This window comes from Lissotriton helveticus, chromosome 1_1 (assembly GCF_964261635.1).
Source record: "Lissotriton helveticus chromosome 1_1, aLisHel1.1, whole genome shotgun sequence".
Taxonomy (NCBI): Eukaryota; Metazoa; Chordata; class Amphibia; order Caudata; family Salamandridae; genus Lissotriton; species Lissotriton helveticus.
This window is the reverse complement of record NC_136057.1, coordinates 1,299,133,797-1,299,157,573: the sequence shown is the minus strand read 5'-3', so window position 1 is coordinate 1,299,157,573 and position 23,777 is coordinate 1,299,133,797. Positions and strand designations below refer to the sequence as shown.

Genomic DNA, 23,777 nt, shown 5'->3' with positions numbered 1-23,777 from the left:
AACTGGATCCGATGAGTCTACAGGCCCCGCCCCTATCGGCCAGTATGACGTCAAGGACGAGACGATTCTGGAGCACAACAATTCTCATAAAGGATTGCTCTTCGGTTAAGTTACCTAGAGCGGAGGCAGTCTCATCTACTACAGCTTCAAGGGTTCTTGTTAACCTACGGATTAGCTTACTATTTACAACTGTACCTAAATAAGGGAAAACACCTTTATCAATATCAATGAATTGCTCTGCAGCAGTTTCAGTATAGTCGACAATCGGGAGATTTCTCTTGTGTCTAGTATGTACTAGGTAGGAATTCCTATGGTAGTCAGGTGGGGCTAGAAAAACAGGTGGCAGTAGGAAGGCAATGTAACAGGTTCCCTCCCAATCGAGGGGCAGACGAACATATGCAGTTTGACCACAAACAAAATAAGAATGACGTGAAGCTTTAAAAATAGATTTCCCACTGTCACTATACTTGACAATAGTAGTACAATCACTATGTCCTACATGTACAGAACCATAATTTCGGACACATACTTCGCCTTTGACTGGTAATACTGAAATAGCAGGTGAGTCTGGAGTAGTATCAGACTGAACATTCAGGACCATAAAATTCGACGAATAGTTACCTAAATTGTACACTTCATTTTCTAGATCTAAACCTGTTCTGTGGGGGGGACCATGCTTGTCTGGGAAACATGTGCTGTTAAGAAAAGACATATCTGTTGAGGATGACGTTAACGTGGACCACGCTCCACACGAACCATTATGTGAAAAAGGATAAGGAAAGAGTGGCAGAACTCCCTTTGACGTCTGGAAAGGGGGGAGTCGACCACACACCCAACAATTAGTGGCATTGCTGGTCTGGTGTGAATAATGCAACATGCGGATAAAAGTATTGTTACGCATAGCGAGGCGGTATGAATATTCATGAGGAGGCAGATCACTAAACGTGTGCTCTACTGTAATATTAAAATGCTTATTTACATGAGGAACTGGAAAACACAGATAAAATGCGTAACTAGTGCAGGAAGTCAAAAGGCTGAGAAATAATATGAAACTTAGAAAAACGATACATCGGATTGAGTTTTGACTAACTCTCTCACTATGGGGGTCTATTTTATACATGTCAGAAACAGTCTAACCGTTTCACCTAGGGGAGGACTTAGACAATCAAACTGGCTGACTTATTTTACTAGACCGTAGCTTTTGCTTATACTCCTGCTGCGGAGTTTTCTCTAACAGGGGAGGGGTTGTGTCAATGTCATTTGCGGGACAGTCCTTAGGAACAATGTTTTGACAAGTTTTTAAATCCTGGGAAATGTTCTTGGAGACCGGCTTTAATCCGTAGAATTTCTTGACGTGCGAAAGGTGTACCCAGCCGCGGCGTCCTTCCAATTTCACGGCTGTACGGGTGGTGAGGAGGACCTGACGGGGCTCCTTCCAACGTGGCTCCAGCGGACTTGATCTGTCGAAGTTACGTACGAGGACCATTGAACCTGGAACGATTTCATGCGGGGCCACCTCGGTATTGTCTGGAAATGCGGCGGCAACCTGTGAACGACATGAGTTGAGGGCAGACATCAAGGAAGCTAGGTAATCTGTCAGCATATTACATGAAACATCAGTAATACTTCGGGGTCTAGGAGTACCCCACATGTTAGGGGGGCGGCCGAAAACGACCTCATACGGGGACAGACCTGATCTGGAATGTGCAACCATGCGCATATAAAACAAAGCAACTGGCAGGGCTACTAGCCAGTCCACACCTTTCTCTTTACATATTTTGGCAATTCGGATTTTCAGAGTCTGATTATGTCTCTCGACCAGACCAGCTGCTTCGGGATGGCGTACACAATGAAACTTCCACTGGTACCCTAACAACAGGGAAACGTGCTTCATGAGTTCAGATGAGAATGGCTGACCGTTATCAGAATATACGACTCTAGGGAGTCCATATCGAGGGAAAAACTCACGAACCAACTGCTTGGCAGTGGTCGCGGCTGTGTAATCTGGGACTGGATATGCTTCTGTCCATCTGGACAAAGCGCATACAACTACAAGAACATACTTGAAACCTCGACATCGCTCCATCTGAATATAATCCATCTGGAGGACCTCAAAAGGGTGGTCAGGAGGCTGGAATCCCCCTTGTTCCACCGGGACACTTTTACCTGGATTAAACTGACAACATATCATACAGGTACGGACTTTCTGCTTGGCTGCAGCTCGTAAATGCTTGTTGAACCAAATGTTCTGGATACTGTCTAACATTGCTTTTTCTCCTAAATGTGCGGGACTATGTGCGGTATTAATGATAACTTGAACCATAGAGTCGGGGAGAAACCATGTGGTTCTTCCCTTCGTCACCCATCCTTGATCTGTCTGGACCCCTCCTTGTTCAGACCATTTCTTGATTTCATCGGGAGTAGCATGTAACTGGATATCTATGACATCCTGGGTGGGGTCCTTAACTGTCATACATGTAGTCAGATCTGGAGTTTGTGTCTGTGTCGGATTAACTTGAATGTCTGGAGTCTGTGCTGTAAGCTTGGCTGTGCGATCTGCTAGATCATTACCTTGGGAAATAATGTCAGTAACTTTCGTATGTGCTTTGCATTTCATAATAGCAATGGATGTCGGTAAATGTATTGCATCTAACAGAGCTTGGATAAGGAAACCATGCTGAATTTTGGTTCCATGAGAAGTCATGAAACCTCTCTCCTGCCAGAGCACTCCAAAGTCGTGTACAACTCCAAATGCGTAGCGTGAATCTGTGTAAACATTAACTTTCAAGTTCTTGGCGTGTATACAGGCTTGTGTCAGAGCAACTAGCTCTGCTGCTTGAGCGGACAGAGTGTCAATACGGTGTGTTTCAATAACTTCAGTGTCAGTAGTCACTGCATACGCGGCAACTAAATCTCCTGTACTAGTTCTCATACATGACCCATCCACATAAAGTGTCAGGTCGGGATCTAGTAACGGAATGTCTGTCAGGTCTTGCCTTGGCTTTGTCGTAATGTTGACTACTTCCACACAATTGTGTGCGGCAGAATTTGAACTAGCTGATGGCAACAGTGTAGCAGGGTTCAGGACGTTGCAGCGTCTGATTTCTATGTGTGGCTGGAACAGTGTCAATTCATAACCCGTTAGACGTGCAATTGTCAAGTGCTGAGTCTGTGTTCGGTTTAAAAGAACTTCCACGGAGTGTGGAACTTGTACTGTCAGGGAGTGTCCTAAAACTATGGAATCACTTTGTCTGATAGCTAGTGCTGTGGCTGCAACTGACTTGAGGCACGCGGGCAAAGCCTGGGCGACTGGATCTAATGTGCTAGAAAAATAAGCACACGGCTTGTATTGTCCTGCTTGATCTTGTGTGAGAACAGATAATGCTGTACCTTCGCGTTCAGTGACGAAAAGTGTAAAAGGCTTACTGTAGTTCGGTGTAGCTAGAACTGGAGCTTGACATAAAGCTTTCTTTAACTCGTTGAAACTAAGTGTATGTTCAGATGTCCAAGGGAGGACAGTCGGTGCGGCTGTCTCCTGTGTCGTTAACTGTATCAGTGGCTTGGCTAGAAACGCATACTGAGGAATCCATTGTCTGCAGTAAGAAGTAAGGCCAATAAAGGCACGTACCTCCTTCTGGGTCCTGGGCTGAGGAAGACTCGCTATCAACTGGATGCGATCGGGTGTCAACTGCCTACCCCTCTTGGACAGCAAGTGTCCTAAGTAAACCACTTGCTGGACACAGAATTGAAGCTTCGAAGGGGACACCTTGTGCCCCATCTCGGCTAGGAAATACAGAACCGTCAGTGACGCTCGCTCGCAGTCACGTTCAGAACGGGCTGTGATCAGTAGATCATCGACATACTGGAGCAGGGCAGTGTCAGTTGGCATGTGAATATTGTCTAGTTGTCTCTTAAGTGCTTGACTGTAAATACTAGGACTTTCTGTGAAACCTTGAGGAGCTCGTGTAAACATATAGCTCCTTCCATTTAAACAAAATCCGAAAAGAAACTGGCTGTCTGGATGGATGGGAACACTAAAAAATGCATTCTTAAGATCGATTACTGTAAAGAACATGGCTTCGGAATCAATGGCTGTCAATAGGGAAGAGATATCTGGGACAACTGGGTACTGAGGAATAATACATTTGTTAAGTTCTCGTAAATCAATCACTAATCGATATACTGGGGGTGCATTTGGATCAGTACGTTTCATGACTGGAATGATCGGAGAGTTACATACATTGGAGTCAGTTTCTACAACTACTCCTTGAGCCATGAGCTCGTCTATAATTTTGGATAAGGCTGCTACAGCCTCAGGTGGCAATCTATACTGCCTGATTCGTGGTAACACTACACCTGGTTTGAGAGTCACACGATGGGGTGTGATTTGCATGTAACCTACATCAGTTGGACCTTGCGCCCATAAATGCTGCGGGACATTAGACAATCTCGGATCAAAATCTCGTAATACATAGTGACCCTTAAAGTCACGTAGGAACAATCGTATTCCCTCGGGGGAACAACATATAACTGCACCTAACTCTTTCAATGTCTTAATGCCTAACAGATTTTCTGGACATGACTTAGTAAGTAACAGATCAGTAGTGCGGGACAATGGACCTACTTCTAGAGTGACTGGCTTTGAAATCTCATTTACGATAGGCTTTCCTGAAAATCCAAGGGAAACATTTCTTGAGCCTGAGAGCGGAGCCCCTGGAACTTCGGCGTGACTAATTGTGGTCCTACTTGCCCCTGTATCAATCAAAAACTTTCTGTCTTTCCCTAATACTTGACTGTGAACATAGGGACCTTCTTGATCTACAGGTATCTCGATGAGAGGCAAGCCTACCTCCCTCTCTAGGCTGTTTCATGAATACTGCTGATACTCTAGATACTCAGACTGTGCATACTGGTACATCTGCGATGTAACATGCTGTGTTGCAGCAATAGGCTGCGGTGCTGTAACTGTCTGTGGTGCATTCTGTGACTGAGGAGTCTGTGAAACTTGTTCTTGTCTAGGCGGACGTGGTCTTTCTTTAGTCTTACCAGTAGCTATGTTATGTTTCAGAACTGTACACTCGTTTATGAAATGACCTGGCTGTTTACAATAATTGCAGTTCCCTTTAACGGGTGCTGCAGGATGACTGGCTTGATTCGGACCCCTCTTCTGACTGTCTTGAGGAACAGATTGTGCAACTAGCACTTTCATTTTCGTGTCTTTCATACGTTTTCTTTCGTGTTCTTGTTCTTCTCTGATTCTATTCTGGTGGTACTGGAGCATCTGGAGCATCTGGGACGGAGTATTAGCTTGCCAGGTACTTTCGACTTTCAGAACTCGGTTTTTAATTGGTGGACTTGAATTCTCGACTAATTTAGTAACGAAAAGGTGAGGGTACGACTCACTACTTGTCTTGAGACCACTGTTGATACTAAAGCACTTTTCAAACCTAGAATAAAAATCACTAATATCTTCATCTTGTTTCTGTTTACAGGCTGAGATTGCATCCCAGTCTTCTTTTCTAGTTGTCAATAATCTGGGTAAAACTTGAATCAATAATTCTGGTAATTCTTTACATTTCTCTCCTAGACCAGTACCTGGTACACGTATCTTATCTTCTGCTTCTAGGACTGCCCAATCTATCTTTTTCTCTCCCACCTCCCATTCTTTCTCTTTGAGCTTTTCATACACCCCTGCGGGCAACAGAACCTTTAACATTTTAATTATATCCGGGTATGTGTATTCTCCCATACGGAGCATGTCTTTTAATTCTCTATGGAACCCTGCAGGATCTTTGTCATGACAGGGAATTCATTTCTTCATTTCGAGGAGTTCCATCTTTGTAATCGGGGTGTAAACAAACACTCGTTGCATTTCACCGTCCTCTGTCTTAACTGGATGCACTTCTCGTAACGGATTCTGTCTTTCCATGTAAAATGGTTTACTTTCTGGGGGTGAGACATGAACAAAATGCGGGTTCAGAAACGTTCTAGATTTGTGACGCTGTTCTAGAATGACACTAATTAAATCGGTACCTAGACCTCTCCATCTATACTGGAGTAACTCGTTCAGGACATCATGTAACGGGCCTGGATCAGAATGTTGACCCTCATACAGAGTAATGAGGTGCTGAATCATATACATACCCACCAGTCGCTGCTCGGCTGGGGGCATTTTCAGAAACATTTGTGCCACTATTTCGTCTGGAAAAGTGGTAGAATCAGTAATCCATCGGACTGCTGATCGGGCTAGTTCCTGTTCATGCATGGTACTTAATTCACTGTAACCGATTCGTGATTTCAGAATGTGATCGGTAGCTTGGAATACTTGTTCTAGGGAACCTTGTTCTGGTGCTGAATGATGGGAAATTGGCTTGTGTTCTAGACGTAAATGGCGATCTGGAAATCTAGATTTTCCTACATACGCTATTCTGGCGGTATTCTCGTCCTCTACCTCTTCAGTATCAGAGTTACTTTCTTTCTCGCTTACTTGTGCTGCTTTACGCTGTTCGTGTATCTTTATTATTTCTCTACGGATTTTCTTGTACATACTCTCCATGGCACTAATGGTATTGTGCTTTCCTTCGGCTATATTATCACTCCACTTTGTTAAAATTTTCATTTCTTCCGGGTCTTTAGACGGATGATCCTGTTCTCTTATTAGACAGTTAATTAAGAACTTTAATATCATGCGCTGAATCTCGGCTTTCCTTTGAGACATGGCATCACTAATACTTTGTGGGTCATCCCCTGTACGGATGAAACGATATATCCTGTCTAGATCTTCTTTCATATTCGGCAGGGTGACTAGATACTCGGTCACTCTCCTTACGCGTACGGAATATAAAACCATATTAAACTCGCCTGGAACTGGGTCATAGACACATTCGCCAAGGGTTTGCCTGATCTCTGCAACAGACTTATTATTTTTAGGAGTACGCTGTGATGCTTGAGCATGTAATTAGAGTGCTGATAAACGCTTGTATGGCGGCGGGGTTTGAGGAAGACCTCCTCCTGCAGCCCCTAAACTAGAATCATCAACTGATGCTTTTCGTCCTGGCAGGGTGGGTAATTGTAACGTGGGCTGGACTTGTATGGCGGGCTGACCCGGGGGGGCTGTTAAGGGCACCCCGGTGTCTGGGGGAGTAGGAATTACCTGATTTACAGGGACTGGCGGAGCGCGGACAGGATTTACATATTCAGGGATTGTGTCGTCCAAATAGGACGAGATGAAAATATCAGCTGCGGTCGGTTTGTGACGTAGCTTGGTCGGAACTAACGGTGGCGGGAAATTACTAGATGCCTCCGGGGTCGCTTTTGGCAAGCCCTCGGCAAGAAGAGGATACATACCCTTAATGAGGGCGTTCCTCTGTCTGTCTGATTGCTCAGTTCTAACTCGTTCACCTATCTCGATTAATTCCCTTTCTTGGGCTCGTTCTTGGGATTCTCTACTTAGTTCTGACTTTCTGATTTCTTTTTCGGTTCTTTTATGAGCTTCTTTGCGCCATAGCTCGATGGCATCTTTCTGTGATTGTCTGGCTTTCTTTTTCCATAATGCTTCTTCTACTCGCATGATGCATTCGGCATCCCATGTACCCGATACGGGCCATCTATACTTTTCTTCTAACTGTTTGGTATACTCTACCCATAAATCTAGATACAATATGGCACTTATGCCATGTTTCTGATACATAAAGTGACCTGGACTGTCCCTGGGCGGGACGGGAACTGCTGCTTCCAGCAGACCCTTTCTAGTTTTTAACTGACGTAACTTGGAAAATATGGGCATGACTGGACTGTAATCTAGACACAATACAATACACAATAAACACGATACTTAATCCCCATTCATACCACGACATTGAAATACATGAAAAACATTTAAAAATAACAGTTCGAACAGAATACTACCTGGAAATACTGAGAACAGAACACATAAATTTTCTCGAGAACAGAACTGACTAGAACAGAAACTAGATGCACTGCTGAAACAGTACGAAACTTACCGGTCTCATAAAGAGACACGTCAGGACCCGCATCCACCGAAGTGGACACTTCGTTTGTGGGACTGTGTACCACCAACCCACAGACCAGAGTCAATTAAATTGACCCTGTCTAGATACCACCCCAGTAACGGTACTCACCGGGCAGCAAGAACGGAAAGCCTCGGACTGGACTGCACTGCTACGACGATGACGACGAACTTCGGACTTCGGACTTCAGTTACGGGTGGACCTCCGGATACCTCGGACCTTGTACTCTTGGCTTGGGCTCTGGTCCGGACTCGCCGCGTTCCTCCACCGTCTCGTTTGGATGCTGGACCGCCTCCTCCGTCTTCTCCGTGGGCCTGAGGGATACTTGAGCAGAAATATCTGCCACTGCGCAGAAGAGTTCCGTCACGACTGCAGAGGGTCAGGGGGTCGGCGTGGCTTCACCGACGCGTGGGGAAAGGGCAAGTCCCTATTCGGGCGCCATTATGTGGTAAATAAATAAATAAATAATACCCTATTTTTGACTAGACATATATCATAACAGATAGCTCAATAAATAAGAGTCAAGATTCGAGGTAGTAGGAGTTTTGCAGGTTTATTACAGCATAAGGACAGGAACAGGTCAACCTGCATAGGAATAGGATGACAGGGCCCAGCAGCTGCTGGGGCTGGATCTGGGATGAGCGCGCTGGCTTTTAATAACAATACATGAGCATATATACATAACGCAAACACATAGCATTACATTGCAGTAGGCGTAGCAGTGGGTGGAGCAGAAGGCGTGACGCGTAGCAGTCGCGAAAGATAAGGGCTAAAGAGGGTGTAACTGGGTGTGCACATAGACATGTGATGCAAATGTAACAGAATATGTCATGAATGGGGCGGAAACCATGGAGGGGGCTACCTGAGGAGCCGGGACCTCTAACCTGGTGGTGCGCGCAAACTGGCAATGACGTGTTACTAGGAGAAGCTGGGGGCTATGAACTCTGTGCTAGGAGCAGAGACTAAAGTCTGGAGGGTCGGAGCGACATGTACCTAAACCCTATCTGGTATCTAATGTTTAGGGAACATGTTGATATAAACTAGAAGTCATGAGGGGAAAAGCTAACAGACTCTAAGGCTAGAGCATGCATTTATTCTACATGTAGTGCGTGATGAAGAATATTAAATGACCATTAAATACAGTATTTCTCTTAACATGGGGCCGAATAGGCTAGACAATGACGGAAACTATTGATGCAGTTCAGTAGCTTGGGAATGCAGAGAAGGAGGACTAAACTGATAGCTGGAATCATAACATAGTCTTGGCAGACTCAGAGGCAGAGCCAAGCTGCACCGGGCACTGCGAGGCAGGAAGTAAGTGAAAGGTCGAGGATACAGGTGGGGGCTGGATCGCTCCTCAGCGAGGGTTCAGGAGACAGGAGCTGAATCGGATGTCCGGGCCCTGTTGAGGCCTAGAAACGGGGACTTTCAATGAATTAACGTGCACACTGAGAAACGTGAAACGTGGCAACATAACTTTACATAGGCCTGACACTCATATTACTCACGAGAACTGGGAAATGACATACCAGAGGTGGACACAACTATAATTGCGTCTTGAATCGGACATGGGGAATACATATGCATATTTAATCATGCACACATAACATATGATGGATGACACGTAGGGACATAGAACATGACAAAATTTACTTTTCCACAGATAGGTGGGTACTGCTGCCAGGAGCACGCCTATTGAAGGACAGGCCAGACTTTATCTTTGAAGGTGTAACAAGTAGCAAATCATATTTTGCGAGGTTACCATCAAGGTCTGCTGTATCATTAAGATTGCTTTATTGATGTACAAATAGTTTACATTTAGCTGCATAGTAGATTTTCTGACCTCTTAAGATTTGTATGCATTTATGGGGAAACGGAAAACCCAAACTAAGAATTTAAGGATCAAATTGCAAGACTGAGTGCCCTGATGTTGGGGTGCACTAACTGTCCCTGATGTATTGTGGGTAGGTCTGAGCACATTTGCACCTAATCAAAAGGGCAGATAGACTTTCTAGACGTAGAGAGAACACCAGCTAGGGTGTCCAGGTAGGGGGTGATGAGGATGAATGTCATTGGTACTTGCTGCCCTTTCAAGATAACGTGGAATCACTGGTAGTCAGGGAAAAACATATACAAATATCTCTCACCCGCAGATCCACAGAGCATGTGCCCATGAAACACAGGCAAGGACTCTTAGAGGGTACTCGATTGCAAAATGTTGGCATTTGTGTGGCAAAAAGGACTAAATCTGGTGTTCACAAATGTGGAAAGTAATGGTTGCGCACATGGGGCTCACCTTCCATTTGTGGGTTTACTGAAGGCTTGCTGGATAACTCTGCAAAGTGGTTGTCCACTCCTGAAGTGCATTTGTTGTTGCCCCTTGGTGGACAGAGGTTACGGCCTCAGTGCTGGTTCTGTCACTGCAATGTTATTGCAAAAAATGCAGAATGTAAATGGTGAATTATCCCTACATCCCTCCAAAGGAGTAATTCGCACAAGACCTGGCACCAGGCTTGTCAAATAATTCAGCGCCTAAGCAGTCGAAGGTTGGGAGATGTAATCATTGTCTATAAGGCTGGTGTCCTTAACCTCCAGCATCAAAATCTGATTTTCGGTTTGAAGCCGTAACAGAGCTCTCAACACATCTGAACCAGATGGTGGAAAACAAACCATCTGGAGCATGTGCCAGACAACTGTGGATTTTAGAAGAGACCTCATAAAAATGTAAATGTAAATTGATACTTGTATAGCGCACTACTCACCCGCAAGGGTCTCAAGGCGCTTGTACGAATACCGCTGTGGAATCCATCCTGGCTTTCCCTGTGAGGTGTCCACTCCTGGGCACCCCCAAGGTGGAGGCCAGGCATCCTTAGCGTTGTGGGGGCCGTTGTGGAGATTAAGCAAGCTATTGCCCAGAGTTGCAGAGTGGGACTCCATGATTGGAATAGGCACCGAGGCGAGAATTATAAGGTCCGGGGAATTTTTGAGCTCAAGACCTGCCGAGGCGGGGAATTGAACCCTGGTCCGGGGCTAGACCTCTGCATCAGGGTCTGCCGCTCTAACCATTGAGCCACACTTCCCACCTCATGAATAACCTCAAAAGTAAAACTCTTCAACAAACCAACTTGTAACACTCCAAGCCCATCCCTGCATGACAGGACTGTGCACAGCATGGGAATCTAATGTAGAACATGCTGCAAACTCTTTAATACATGCTGTTACTAACTAGAGGGGTATTTAAGTATAGTCCAGTCTCCAGTGGCCTCTCTGTATAGAGGCACCACCTTCCCATCTGTAGTGCTCCTGTGAGAGAACCATGTAGGATAAAGCGATGAGGCCTTGAACAACCTCCTCCACCATGCAAAATTGTGTATTTATCTGCCAAAAGGTGGAATACTGCAATGGGCTGCTGAATATTGGGAGTATTCTGTGAAATGTGGGTGCTTAAATTGCCATAAATCCATTAATTCCATACGTTCCAGCCATTGTTAATCTTCGCCAGACAATGTCCCTGACCAACCACCTCTTCTGCCGCCAAAGTGTGGTGTTTTTTCTTTCATGGAAGACAGCTACATTTAAACCCCCCCGCCACCCCACCCACCCCCCTTCCTTAATATAAAGAGTTAATTGGCTCTATGGAGCATTTCTTCTGTGGTCTCTTGGGGTACCTCTCCTGTTCTGTATTTGAGATATTATGCGGCAACAGTGTGACTACTTAAATCATGCCATTAATCTGGGTCCTTCCTTTTCAATGTGCTCATCAAGAACTTTGTACTCCAACTACCACGACACAAGTATAAAGAGGAGCCATACAACTGCTAAAAGTTCTTCATCTTAACCTACCTCTACACTCTCATAGGACGTGGGTCTCCTCTCCTGTAAGAGACATATCAGACTCCATGCTTTACAATTCCTTTAAAACACTAATCCATTTAGAAGTGCTCCAAGTCCCCGGAGACAGTATACTTATTGTATGGATATCTAGGGCAGTCATCTTATCCAGTGCACTCCATTAAATGAGCATAGTACGTCCCCGTTTCCAACTACTGCAGGTTGCATTAGAACAGAATTGCTGAGTGACTGTGTGGTGCCATATGCCCCCTCCGTCATCCCTCCATCTGAAGCACTCCCAAGAAAAAAATATAAAATAAAAACAGTTGTAGGAAAGTGCCGCTTTTTGCATGGTTACCCCCCCCCTCACCACCCTCTATCTCCCCCCACACACACCTTTTGCCTGATCTCTGATGCAACCTAACTTGATGTGCCCTGGGTCCCTGCCAATCAGGTTCCCAGGGCCTGTGTTCTTTCACAAACCTGTACCTTTGAAGCCACAACTGGCACATCTCTGGCCAAATGTAACTCACCATGTAAAAAGTACCATGGGTACCAAGGGCACTGTGACCAGGGAAGGGCTCTAAGGGCTGCAGCACCTAGTGTGTCATCCTTAGAGGCCCTGCACCTTAACACCCACACACTGCTATTGCAGGCTGTGTGTTTTGATGCAGAGAAAAGTGAAGTCAACATGGCACACATTCATGAGTGTCATGCCTACATCCCACTGCCTGAGGCTTAGGTAAGTCACCCCACTAGAAATGTGCACTAGCCCTCAGGCAAGGGTACAGTGGCATGAGCCTAGTGCCCCCACTGTGTCGAAGTCCATTCTTAGACATTGTAAGTGAAGTAAAGCCACAAAGAGTATATAGTATGGGGGTTGGTCATTACGAACTCCACCGCTCCATAATGGCTTTACTAAAACCTGGGAAGTTTGGTAGCAAACTTCAACACATTAAACCCACACTGATGCCAGTGTGGGATTTAATGTAAAATGCACTCAGAGGGCATCTTAGAGATGTCCCCTGCAAAAACGACCAGCCCTGGTGTGGTTCCTGAATAGCTGCCCGCCATTTGCCACCATCAGACAGGTTTCTGGACCTATGGGTAGAAAGCTTCCACTCTCTGTGTCCAGAGACTAAGCCCATCCAGAGGTGTCATGCCTCCTCCTCCTCCAGCATGGAATAGATCCACGAAGGAGAAGCTTCAAAGGAAGTTCACCTGGTCTTTTGTTGCCCCCAGCAACTGGCTCCCACCGGTCCCGACCCCTACCTTGGGCTGTAGAATTGGTGGGAAAACCAAGCTATGAAGAGGTGTGCCCACCTTTGCGAACTCCACCCCTCAGGTGGGGAAGGCAAGGTGAAGCACACATCTCCGTCCACTCCATCTTGAAGATGGGGGAGTCAGCCAATTAGGGAGAGGCTCACCCCTTATTATGCCTCTGGTGGATAACGTAATAGGTGTCCTTTGGTCCCAACCTGCACATCCCTTAAATGTCCCTAAACCTAATATTTTGGGGCAACTCTGAATCTTGCCTCCTCAGATTCGAGGAGGTAGAGTAAATAGGAAAGAACAGTATTCACCAGATCACTCCTGGTGTCCAATTACTTCAACCTAATAATATATAGATTAAATTGCAATATTATGACACAAGAAACAGTCCATAAATAATCTGTAACTGGCTCTCCCGCCCAAAAAGCATAGCATAGGAAATGGATTGCCTTGCCAGTATCTCCCCCCCCCTCCCCAGAAGCCCCCTAAGGCACATTCCATGCCCCGCTCCCAAAGCACCCTACACCCCCCTCAAAGTCAATGGGTGGCAGAACAGACCATTACCCTGGTAGGAGCAATTGTAGCCCTAATAAGTAGGTAGGACAAGCACTACTAGTTCACATAAAAAATCTACACATAGACCCTACAATCCGGCAGGCTTATTTTAAAAATCAGTCTCTTGAAAAAATAAAGCCCACTAATTCATATTTTAAAAATATTTATTGTGAAATGAAAAAATAAAAAACATTGTCAGAATGCATAGGAAGCATTAAGTATGTTGGCTGTTTCAGGGGAGCAAGGGCAGGGTGGCAGAAGACTGTGGAATCCAAGCAGTGTCTTAAAATCTTCAGCTTTCTTCCCCAGAGTTCCTCAACCAAGCAGACGTCGATACAAACAGAGTCTGTAGATAAGTGCTTAGTGCAGTCGATGGACTGTTAGGCCGAGGAAGGCTGGCTGAACCAGCTTTGCAGAAAGCAAGGTGTGCCACAGACCAGCTAAGTAGAATACATGGACATCTGCAACCATGAACTAGTTGGGCTTCAGTCTGGAAAATCCCAGTAAAGGAAGAACGAGAATGAAAGCTGGCGTCAGAGGACCTGATCACTTGTTGATCTGGGTAAAACCAAAAGACAATGAAAAGTATGTGTGTCAAGCTAAGGGCAGAAAGGCAGGAGGCACTCACTGCCAGTCCCTGAGGTAGGACACCCACCGGACCTTCCTCCACTTGATTCCTCAATGTCCAGTAAAAAGATAAGGCACTTTGCTGGGGTAAAAGGCACAATGGACACAAGCTGAGCGCCAGATTTTACAGCAAAACAAGCTCAACTGTAAAAGAGATCTACCGGGTGAGGGGAGTAGAATGGGGGAAACCAACAGATGCTAAAGAAAAGCAGAGCATAACCTTGTCATTGCCCTCACTGTCTGGCAGGGGATCAAGGATGAGCTGTAACTCCAGCTGCCCGACATGCATCACAAGAGAAACAGCAAGACTGAATTGTGCTAGGTAACAAAGACACAGAGCACCACGTGCAAATTAATACATTCCATAAATAGATACATCTCACCCTCTTTGGATGCAAGCAATTACAAACCTTAAATAACAGTAAAAGCCTGGAAGATTATGCATGTATCACACACGCACACCTAAAATTATTCTAGTGCAGAAATATCCCTTAAAGCCCAATGTATCGTATGCTTTTGCAATAATGAGAGCTGCAACAACACAGTTACGACGCCTCCAGAGAGAGCACACAAGTGTACCTGAAGTGGAATAGTTGGCTGTAGAGAGCACCGAAGTTCATTAAGAAAGGCAGCAAACCATGCCAAATGTGTGTAAAACATTTTGGTTTTTAAACTACAAGGGAAGGTTAGCATGAGAAGAAGACAACAGAAAGGTGGCAGAGGACTGGACACGACTAAAACACAATGTGGAGATACAGAAAAGCAAAGCAGTACTGGCTTTATTTTATAGTAGAAGGACACAACAAAAAGGAACAAGGGCAGAAAGTCAAATGAGTAGAAAGCAGAAGAATATATCAGAGGTGAGGAGTGGGCAGGCTAGAAGTGAGCGAGAACAAAAGACAATGCACATGTGATCAGAGGGTCACATCAATGGATGCAGCCTTTATTTTTAGACATTTTCACACCTTGGGAGTATCAAAAAGTGCCAGGTGGCTCTATGGGGGTGGGGCCATGTGACTCCGGTTGCAGTAACTTACAAACTGCACCTCCAGGGGCGATGGAGTCAATTCCCTACTTATTTTCCCACACCTAACCGAGAACTATGGAGAGGAACCAAAAGAGCTTTATGCCGACAGGCTACAAAACAAAAATCAAGTTTGCCACCCTGGAACCATACTAAGAATGGAACTATTTTAGAAGGAGAGGAGGGAGTGCAGGGAATAATCTCTGGCAATATATAGTATCCATCAGAAATAGGTTACCAAAGGTAATTCACAGTTTATCCGATATGTACTTTTTCCTGCAGATTACTCACTTTGAGTGAGTCCCATAGTAGTGTCCACCAGGAGGTGGGACCTAGCAGTGCTGATTAAACCAAGAAAATAATGCATTACAGCCATAATGAAGAGTTCTTTGCATGAGCCACCAGATAATAATGGTAGACAAAAGTATACAATGAAGACCAATTGCCCCCCACCAAATTTCAGCCACAGGGACGTCCCTTGGTCAAGACAGTACCATCAGGGAACATCTAAGAAAGCAAACTGAAAGTTTTTCTTGTTGTGGTCGATCTCTTCACACCTTGCTTGCCCCCCCCCCCCCCTGCCCCCCAACCAGAACCAACACCTAGCTGGTCACCAGCCAGTTAGGATTGCGTTTGATTGATGTAAAAGGAGAGCTTTCCGAGGAGCCAGTACTATATATAACCGCTCTCCTCTTTAGAAGGATATGGAGTGGGAAAGAAAGATGGAAGTGTGATAGGCTACCCATGTGGAAGGCAAGGCACCACCCTTAGCAGAAAGAAGGGGCAAGCATGCAGAACCAACCTGTCTGAGTACAATAGACTAAAACAGAGTAGTCAGCTTGTTATATTCTGACACACTGGGTCGAAGTAATGGCCACCAGAAAGAAAAATGGGAGGGTCAAGAGACAAATATTAACTGTACATATATTAGAATCCCACTGTACAACAACGAAAGGTGTGGATGGGAGCATATGTAAAGAATTTTTTTTTAAGAAACAAGCACCAGGGCCAATCTGAACAAGCAAGATTGGCACGAAAGGCACATGAACGTGGACAGGGCAGCAAAGTTCTCCTTCATGGAAGACACTGCAAACCGGGATAGAGATACGGAAAATACAAAGAAACATCTGACAGAAGAGATTCAAAAGGGGTTAAACATGCAGCCTTGTACCAAGATGCAAACTTGCACCAGCATCCAATTGGTGGCCAGTTTTCAGGCAGCCAAGGGAACTTTTGCTAATCTGGAAGTAAGCTGAAAGCTTGTAATTGGCACCCATGAATCTTCCTACGTAAAGACAAAGCCTTTAAATATTGGGGCGGAGGACTCTACTACCCCCTCCACTCCATTGGAAGCCAAATAGAATACCAACATATTGTATAACAAATTCAAGTCTGTGGTGATGTGAATGAGCAGCATTCATCCCTCTAGTACCATCAAAATGCGGTTAATCTAAGGGACAACATAAAGTAGGCTTTGTGATCAGCTCAAGGGAAAGCCATCTTCCAGAGAACCACGTGATGAGAAGTGAAGGGTAGAGAACGGAGGCATTTCTTGTTTAGAACTGTGGCAAAGAGGTTGCGATCAGGTGCAGATTAGTATTTTCCACCTATAGGCAACACCCACCTTCACATTTAGAGGAGATGCCAATGGGGGAAAATTGACCATCTCAGAGCCACTGCCATTACCAGCACGGGGTCCAAGAACCCACAGCACACTGTCTTTTGAGAAAGTATACAGGCTAGTGTGGTCTGAGAGAAACTGCACAAGATTGAGGGGAGAAACAGCTTCAGAGATAGGTGACTCCCCCTTTGGAGTTAGCAGACTGATGTACATTTGTTATAATGACATCGACCAAAGACATCATACGGTCATGACTGATGGTAAGCACCATAGCCCAAAGAAGAGTCGTCCATAACAATGGTGGCATCAGAATGAATTTGGGGCAGCAGAATGAGGGAAAAAGAAAGGGGCCAATGCTGCTGCTGCTAGCGGCCCTTTGAATCAAATCTCCCACAAAAGGAGAATTGCAGTGGGATTTGAACCAACAGGAAAGTTGGCCCTCTAAATACCGCGAATGTAGCAGTACTGCTGGTGAGCACAAGTCCAAGATAGTGCACCGTGCTGCAGCTGTTTTTAAAGCGCTACAAGGAAGAGTTTGTTTTCCAACAAAGGGTCTCCAATCATCTAATGGCGTATTGATTAGGGCGCCTGGACATCTTCAGAGAATCCTTTGGAGCGCATTCAGGCATACCTGCCCAACATAATTACAGTAATCGTGGAGAGTCCAACAGTGTCAAGTTCACATTTCAGAACTCTTTTTGAAATGGCAAGGCCATCTCTCTTAAAAATAGACCAGTCATATGATTTAGTAGGCCAATTGTAGTCATCTTCTCTATTTCGCAAAGTGTATGGAGATTCCATCTGAGACTGCATGCGGCATTGGCGTTTCATAGGGCCAGACTGCTTATTCAAAACTTGGAGAGTTAACAGATTTGCACTCATGTTTCAGAGGTTTTTTTGGTTTGGAAGATGTGGGCCTGTGGCACCTAGCACTCTGTTGTCAGCAGCTGGACCCCAAAAGATATTTTCACAGGCAGCTGTCCCATTCAAAGAAAACCTTAATAAAGAGCAGGAGAAGTTCGGGAGCTGCAGAAGATGGCTGTCGATTTCAGTAAGAAAGTTGAATTTTTGATCCGTAGACAGCATGGGCAATTCAGTTGCCTCTGCTGCTGTCTGCACAAAGGCTGTGGGGGAACACGTTGCTTTCCTTCACAAATGATCTTTCTGATGTATACTCTAACAACAGATTTTTCAGCTAGTGAGTATTCCCAAAGCGTCAGACTGGATCTGGAAGACTTCAAAGCAGTACTCCTGTGCACAGATAGGTGGTGTCATGTGGCTCCACACCAATGTCATTTTGCTTTGAAAGTGATGAGCAGAGCCACATGTAAGTGCCACCTATGTGCACTGACAACAGTTGCATTCAGAGGCTGTCCATGCTCTCAGACACATGGCCTTTCAGGAGGTTGGCATGATCAGTGTGAAGATCTACACATTGGGACCTTTTAAGATGGAAAATAGTCTAGTTCGCAGTACCAGGTTTTGAGGAATCTGTATTTAGATAGCATATCCACCAGAAAGATCATTACCGAAGAAAAGTTCCCTGGTTCTTCTTATGGATACTACTAACCGCATATTCCTCACCTTGTAATACTTACCATAGCAGTAACTCCATAGAGGTAGCTCAGACTAAAAGGACGTACAGGAACGAGTGGCCAAATGGCGCTCATGACACACCGGACTGTCGAGACAGTATTACTTCGTGAACGTATGTACCAATATCCACGTAGCTGTCTGACAAGTGTCCAGGACAGGCCCTCCACGAGCTATGGTGGGGGTAGCAGCCTTAGCTCTGGTGGAATATGCACACACGCCATCTGGAGGCCGCTTACTCACCAGTGCATATTAGATCTTCCTTCACACAAAGAAGAATACACCGAGACATGGTCCATTTTAGCACTGTCTTGCCCTTTTGTGCTCTAGAGAACCCTAAGAAGAGCTGATCTTCCACCCAATGTTCTTCGGTGCGAGCTATATAAAACCTCAGCGCCCTCCTAAGGTCCAAGTACTGAAGTATCTCTTCCTCCTTACAGGGATGAGATGGAGCAAAGAAAGTCAAAGCTGACATGAAACATATGATCACATTTTACAGAAAAGAAGCTCAGCCCACAACACCAACCTATTTGTGAAGAATGTGATATAAGGGGGGCGGGGGGGGGGCAGAAAAGCCTTCAGCTCACTCCAATGCCAAGCTGAAGCTTTAGTGTTGAGAAAGATTGTTTTCAACATCCAAAGCCTCAATGGACAACTGTTCAGTGGCTCAAAAGGGGTGCACATCATACAAAAAAGTGAGAACTGCCACTGACCCCATCACAGTCCAGCACCCACCACTGCAATTCTTTTGCAGTCTCTTCTGAAATCTGGATACAATCCAACAGATTCCCCGGATGCTGTGCCCACTGAGACTTCAGGTCCCATTGCAGAGCCTGCATACGCCATCTGGCATGTTTTACCTGCAGGATGCAGAAGGCCTGCTTTCACAACAGCCAGTCGTTGAGGTAGATTAAGACTGGTATCCCAAACCTCGGAAAATGTGCTGCGACCACCGCCATCATGTCCGTGAACACCTGAAGTGCACTTGTGAGGCCACAAGAGAGAATTGCGACCTGAAAATGCTCTTGGCCCACTAAACTGAAGGTAGAACTTTTGGGCCAGCAGGCTAGGGATATGTAAATTATTGTCCTGATGGTCCAACGCCACCATCCAGTCTTCCAGGATCTAGGGTAGACAGCACGTAGACTAGTGTGAGCATTTCAAATGTGTCCCTTTGTAGGAGGGCATTGACGGTGCAGAGATCTAAAATGGGATGAAGGCTTCCACCCTCCTTCCGCACCAGGGAAGTAGCTGGAGTAACACCCATATACCACATCCAAAGACAACCCTCTATGCGGCCTTTTAGCCAAAAGGGCCAGATGCAACACGGACAGATGGTCCTCTATCAGCCGCCCTCCTTGTGTTGAAAGGTGCAGAGGTGTGAAAAGAAATTGGAAGGCACAACACCTAACCCCAATATAAAATTTGGAGAACTCACTTGTCTGAGGTGATGACTTACAATGCCTGGAGGAAATAGCAGATCCTGCCTCAGACAGTGTGGCTGTGTGCCAGAAAGGACACTCTAATGTGGTTTTGCAGCTGCGGTGGAGGGACAGGGCTGAGAAGCTTGTTGTGTCTACTGTCCAGGCTGTTGTCTTTGTGAGCTGCAGACTCAGCTATGAAAAGGCAGACATGCTTGCCGAGGGAGTCTGGCGATGGCAACATTGAAAGCTCCTACCATAGGTCCAGGGGGTAGTGGGGAAGGAGGGTGGATGGGTCAATTTGATTGTGGAATTGTCTGGTGGGAGCAGAAAAATCCAAGGAATGTGCTGTATCCATGCTTTCCCTGAACAGTTCTAGGGTTTTGCTTTGATGCCAAAAGGATGAGAGCCATCCAACAACATATCCATTAAAGATGCTGGAACATCCTCGGACAAGCCTTTATACCTCACCCAGGAGTGGTGTTGAAGTGCCACACTTGTACCCATTACCTGACCTAAGCAGTTGGGCATGCAATACAAAAGTATAGATTTTACTGCAACGCGACCACCGGAATAGCTTAGATCAGAGTTGCCCTGAGGTTATCAGAACTGCAGCTAATACTTGGGCTACCATGTACCATAGGGCATGGAAGTAGCGGCCCCGAAGGCAGCTGGCGTTTACGGAGTGCAGAGCAAGGCTTATGGAGAAGGTACGCTTGCCAAATATCTCTATTCTCTTAGATTTGAGATCAGGTGGGGAAGGCTTTGGTATTTACCTTACTGGTGGGCACCAGCATCATCAGACCCTGGGGTGCAGGATGTGTGAGAAAAGCAGAATGACCGGGTGCTGGACGATGACCCAGAGAGATCAAAAGGTAATTAAAGCAAGTGGATGAATAAGCGAACAAGGGCGCAGGCAAGCAAGCTTAACAATAATAATCTAGATTCAAAGCCCACTTATACAACCAGGCAGCCCCAAATGATGGATAGCACATAAAAGTCAATATACTATGCCTGGCTATGGGAGGATTGCCATAGGGACATCATGCAAAGCATTTAAGGCTTCACTGTCTAAAATGGCTTTCAGGGGTAAGAATGAGAGGCTGTGCAAAGATGTACGATGGAGAGCGCACCAAAGATTACAAGAAAGAGTGATGTGCTTACAAAAGTAGCAGAGTGCCAAAGAAGAAAAGGAAAGGTGACAGCGTGCACTGCAGTACATACAAGGAGCCTAGACAACATTTAATTCTAGAAGTAAAATGGTTAGAAAAGAACTCAAGCATATAATGAGTGGGAATACAACGGGCAAAAGAGCACAAGAGGAAATAGCGTAAAGGAGCAGAAAGTGAAAGAGCAGAAGTCAAAAAGATGTGAATCTGAAAAAAGCTAAAAGAGAAGGAAAGGAAATGCTATTGGGACCAATAAGTCCCAAAGTATGAGAAGGAATGAACCCTCATACTAGAGGAAAGCAGTCTGGCCAAGTACAGATACATTTTTACGTTTTATGACAATGCCCCGCGGTACAGGCATTACCACATACAACCTGAGCACACAAGAGGGATAAAGCTACTTTTTTGACTCGGTTTCTCTTAGGCCATAAGCGGTTTCCCCGTATCAACTTATGGGCCGCACTGGCGCCCAGTGATGCGCAGGGCATTGCTATGGAAACAGTGCCAGTTTGGCTACGTTGCACAATACCATGACTGCACAAAGACATGTCCAACCAAGTCCTTGAGTGGATCTTTTTTTATGTACTCTTAAACCTTTGGTGCTTTAGCATGTGCAACTTGGCTCTCACTCTTGACAGCCAGAGAGGCCAGAATAAGGAAAATAGGCCACAGAGTTTTAGTGGAATTGGGCTATGAAGACAAAGCCTGCACAAGAGAGATGTGAACTATGGAGAAGAAGAAAGTATATGAAAGAGTAAGCAACATGTACATTTAAAAACTGAGCTGTAAGATGGGGAGTTTGAGGAATGGAATAACTAGAGGACAGCGCTAGATGAAGATCTAAAACAGACTGTTGAAGATATCAAAGAATAATGATGGAATGAGCAGACAGAGGAGTGAGCATTCATCCAAAGCACTGGAGAAGTGTTGCAGAGCATCAAAGACGGACCACATAGGTGTGACCGTGGCACTGTAGCTGGCTAGGCGTGCAGTGATGAAGATGAGCTAGTATTCCTGTTCTTTGGCACAAACCCCAGAAGTCCACTTCCAAAAACAATAAAAATGTCAGGCTCTCAGAGGTTACCGGATGCCAGAGCATGTAGTGAAGGACTTAACATAGCTTTCAGATTGTGGTGTGAAGCAGGCCTGCTGCAGATGCGTCAAAGGCTCATGGCCTCCAGTCCCACGCGCTGATATACACAGCTGGTTCCAGACCAACATCCTGAGCGGAGGCTTGTAAGGGTGGGCAAAGTTCTTTTTCAATGTCTGATGGCTGCCTCTCCAGTCCAAATTGTCAGGTAAAGGTCTGCTTTGTTGTCATTTACACATTCCAGCCGAAACAGATCCAAGACAAAGTGTCAGACAAGTCTAGAAGCCAAACAGAAGACCGAGGAGGCCTTCTTTGGCGCAGTCGGCCTGTCCCACATATACTGCTACTAAATCAGAAGTGACACTAAAGCAGAGTCTAATAGTTCTGAGGCACTACAGAGATTCTGCTCTTTGCCAAGTACCAACACTGCTGAGCTGACCTTCTCCACATCGTGCAGCATTTCTCCCTGTTTGGGCGTAGCTTCCGCGTGCCTTCTCTTTTGGTCATAACTCATCTCTAGCTGCACTGTCCAGTGGGGACTGAATGACATCAGAGTTCTTAGCCTCGCTGCTCAGCTCCTGCTGTTCCTGAGTCTTCTGTGACTTGGCTCGGTCCCAGTCCGTTTTCAGAGTCTCGTTGTTCCACACCACCGAGGTCTCAGTATCACTGATGTAACCTTCATCGCCCGTGTAGTGCGTAGGGTACACCAGCAACGGCTCAACTGAAAAGGCCTTCAGATCCCGAACTTCAAAATGCTCCATGTACTTGGTGCTAAAGAAAATGGAAACAAGGGATAGAGATGTTTAAGTGGTTATTTTCCTTCTTAGCAACAGTCTTTTCCAACTCCTGATCTCCATTCATTCTTTATATGTTTCACAAATCTCTAAAATCCTTCATATAGAGGCACTGAAAAGATTCCCTGCTTCATGTGTTTAATGCCCACTAACCACCTTCTTCCCTCTCATTTACTCTTGAAATGATCAACCCTATCTCTTTGCCCCTCCACTCAATGACTTTTTCCTACCATTATGCCGTGCTTCCCTCCCATCTACTGCCCACGAGCCCTGTTCAATGAAGATAGACCCTCCATGCATCACCACACATCCCAGCAAACCTGCCTAGGTACCTTCTGTAAACACCGGGTTGCAGAGCGAGACTAAAGTCAACCAATTTATAATTTCACTAGAATGCTGTAGAGGGGGTCGACTGCTAGTTATGGAAGCTTTCTTAAGAATTGTTTAGCTGGTGCGTTACGCTGCCTACTCAAGCTAGCTCCAGTACCCAGCTGTCACCAGAGAGACTAATTGAAACACCTCAAAGGTTTGAAGGTGTATACCACAATGGAAGATTAAAATGTGGAATGTTTCTTTCCAGGGCAATTGTACTGAAAGCAAACACTCCTCATGTCAAATCAAACTGCTTCCCTTTTAGTAGATGCCATCGAGCTGGGGAAATCTGTAGTTTGAAAAAGTTATGGTCATTCTGTGCTGGGTCTCCTCCACAGACTTTGTTACAGTGATATAGCCAGTATGTGGTAAGATCTG

The 23,777-nt window shown here is 45.5% G+C and overlaps 1 protein-coding gene across 1 annotated transcript in view; it reads right to left on the bottom strand.

Moving 5' to 3' along the window:
* Positions 1–21,708: 21,708 nt before the first annotated feature.
* The window catches only part of COLGALT1 (collagen beta(1-O)galactosyltransferase 1), an 85,659-nt gene continuing 83,590 nt past the window's right edge, over positions 21,709–23,777 (bottom strand). The window contains exon 12 of the mRNA XM_078681255.1: positions 21,709–23,004. Coding sequence (XP_078537381.1) covers positions 22,737–23,004 — 268 coding nt within the window. The 3' untranslated portion in view covers positions 21,709–22,736. The remainder of the gene's footprint in view (positions 23,005–23,777) is intronic.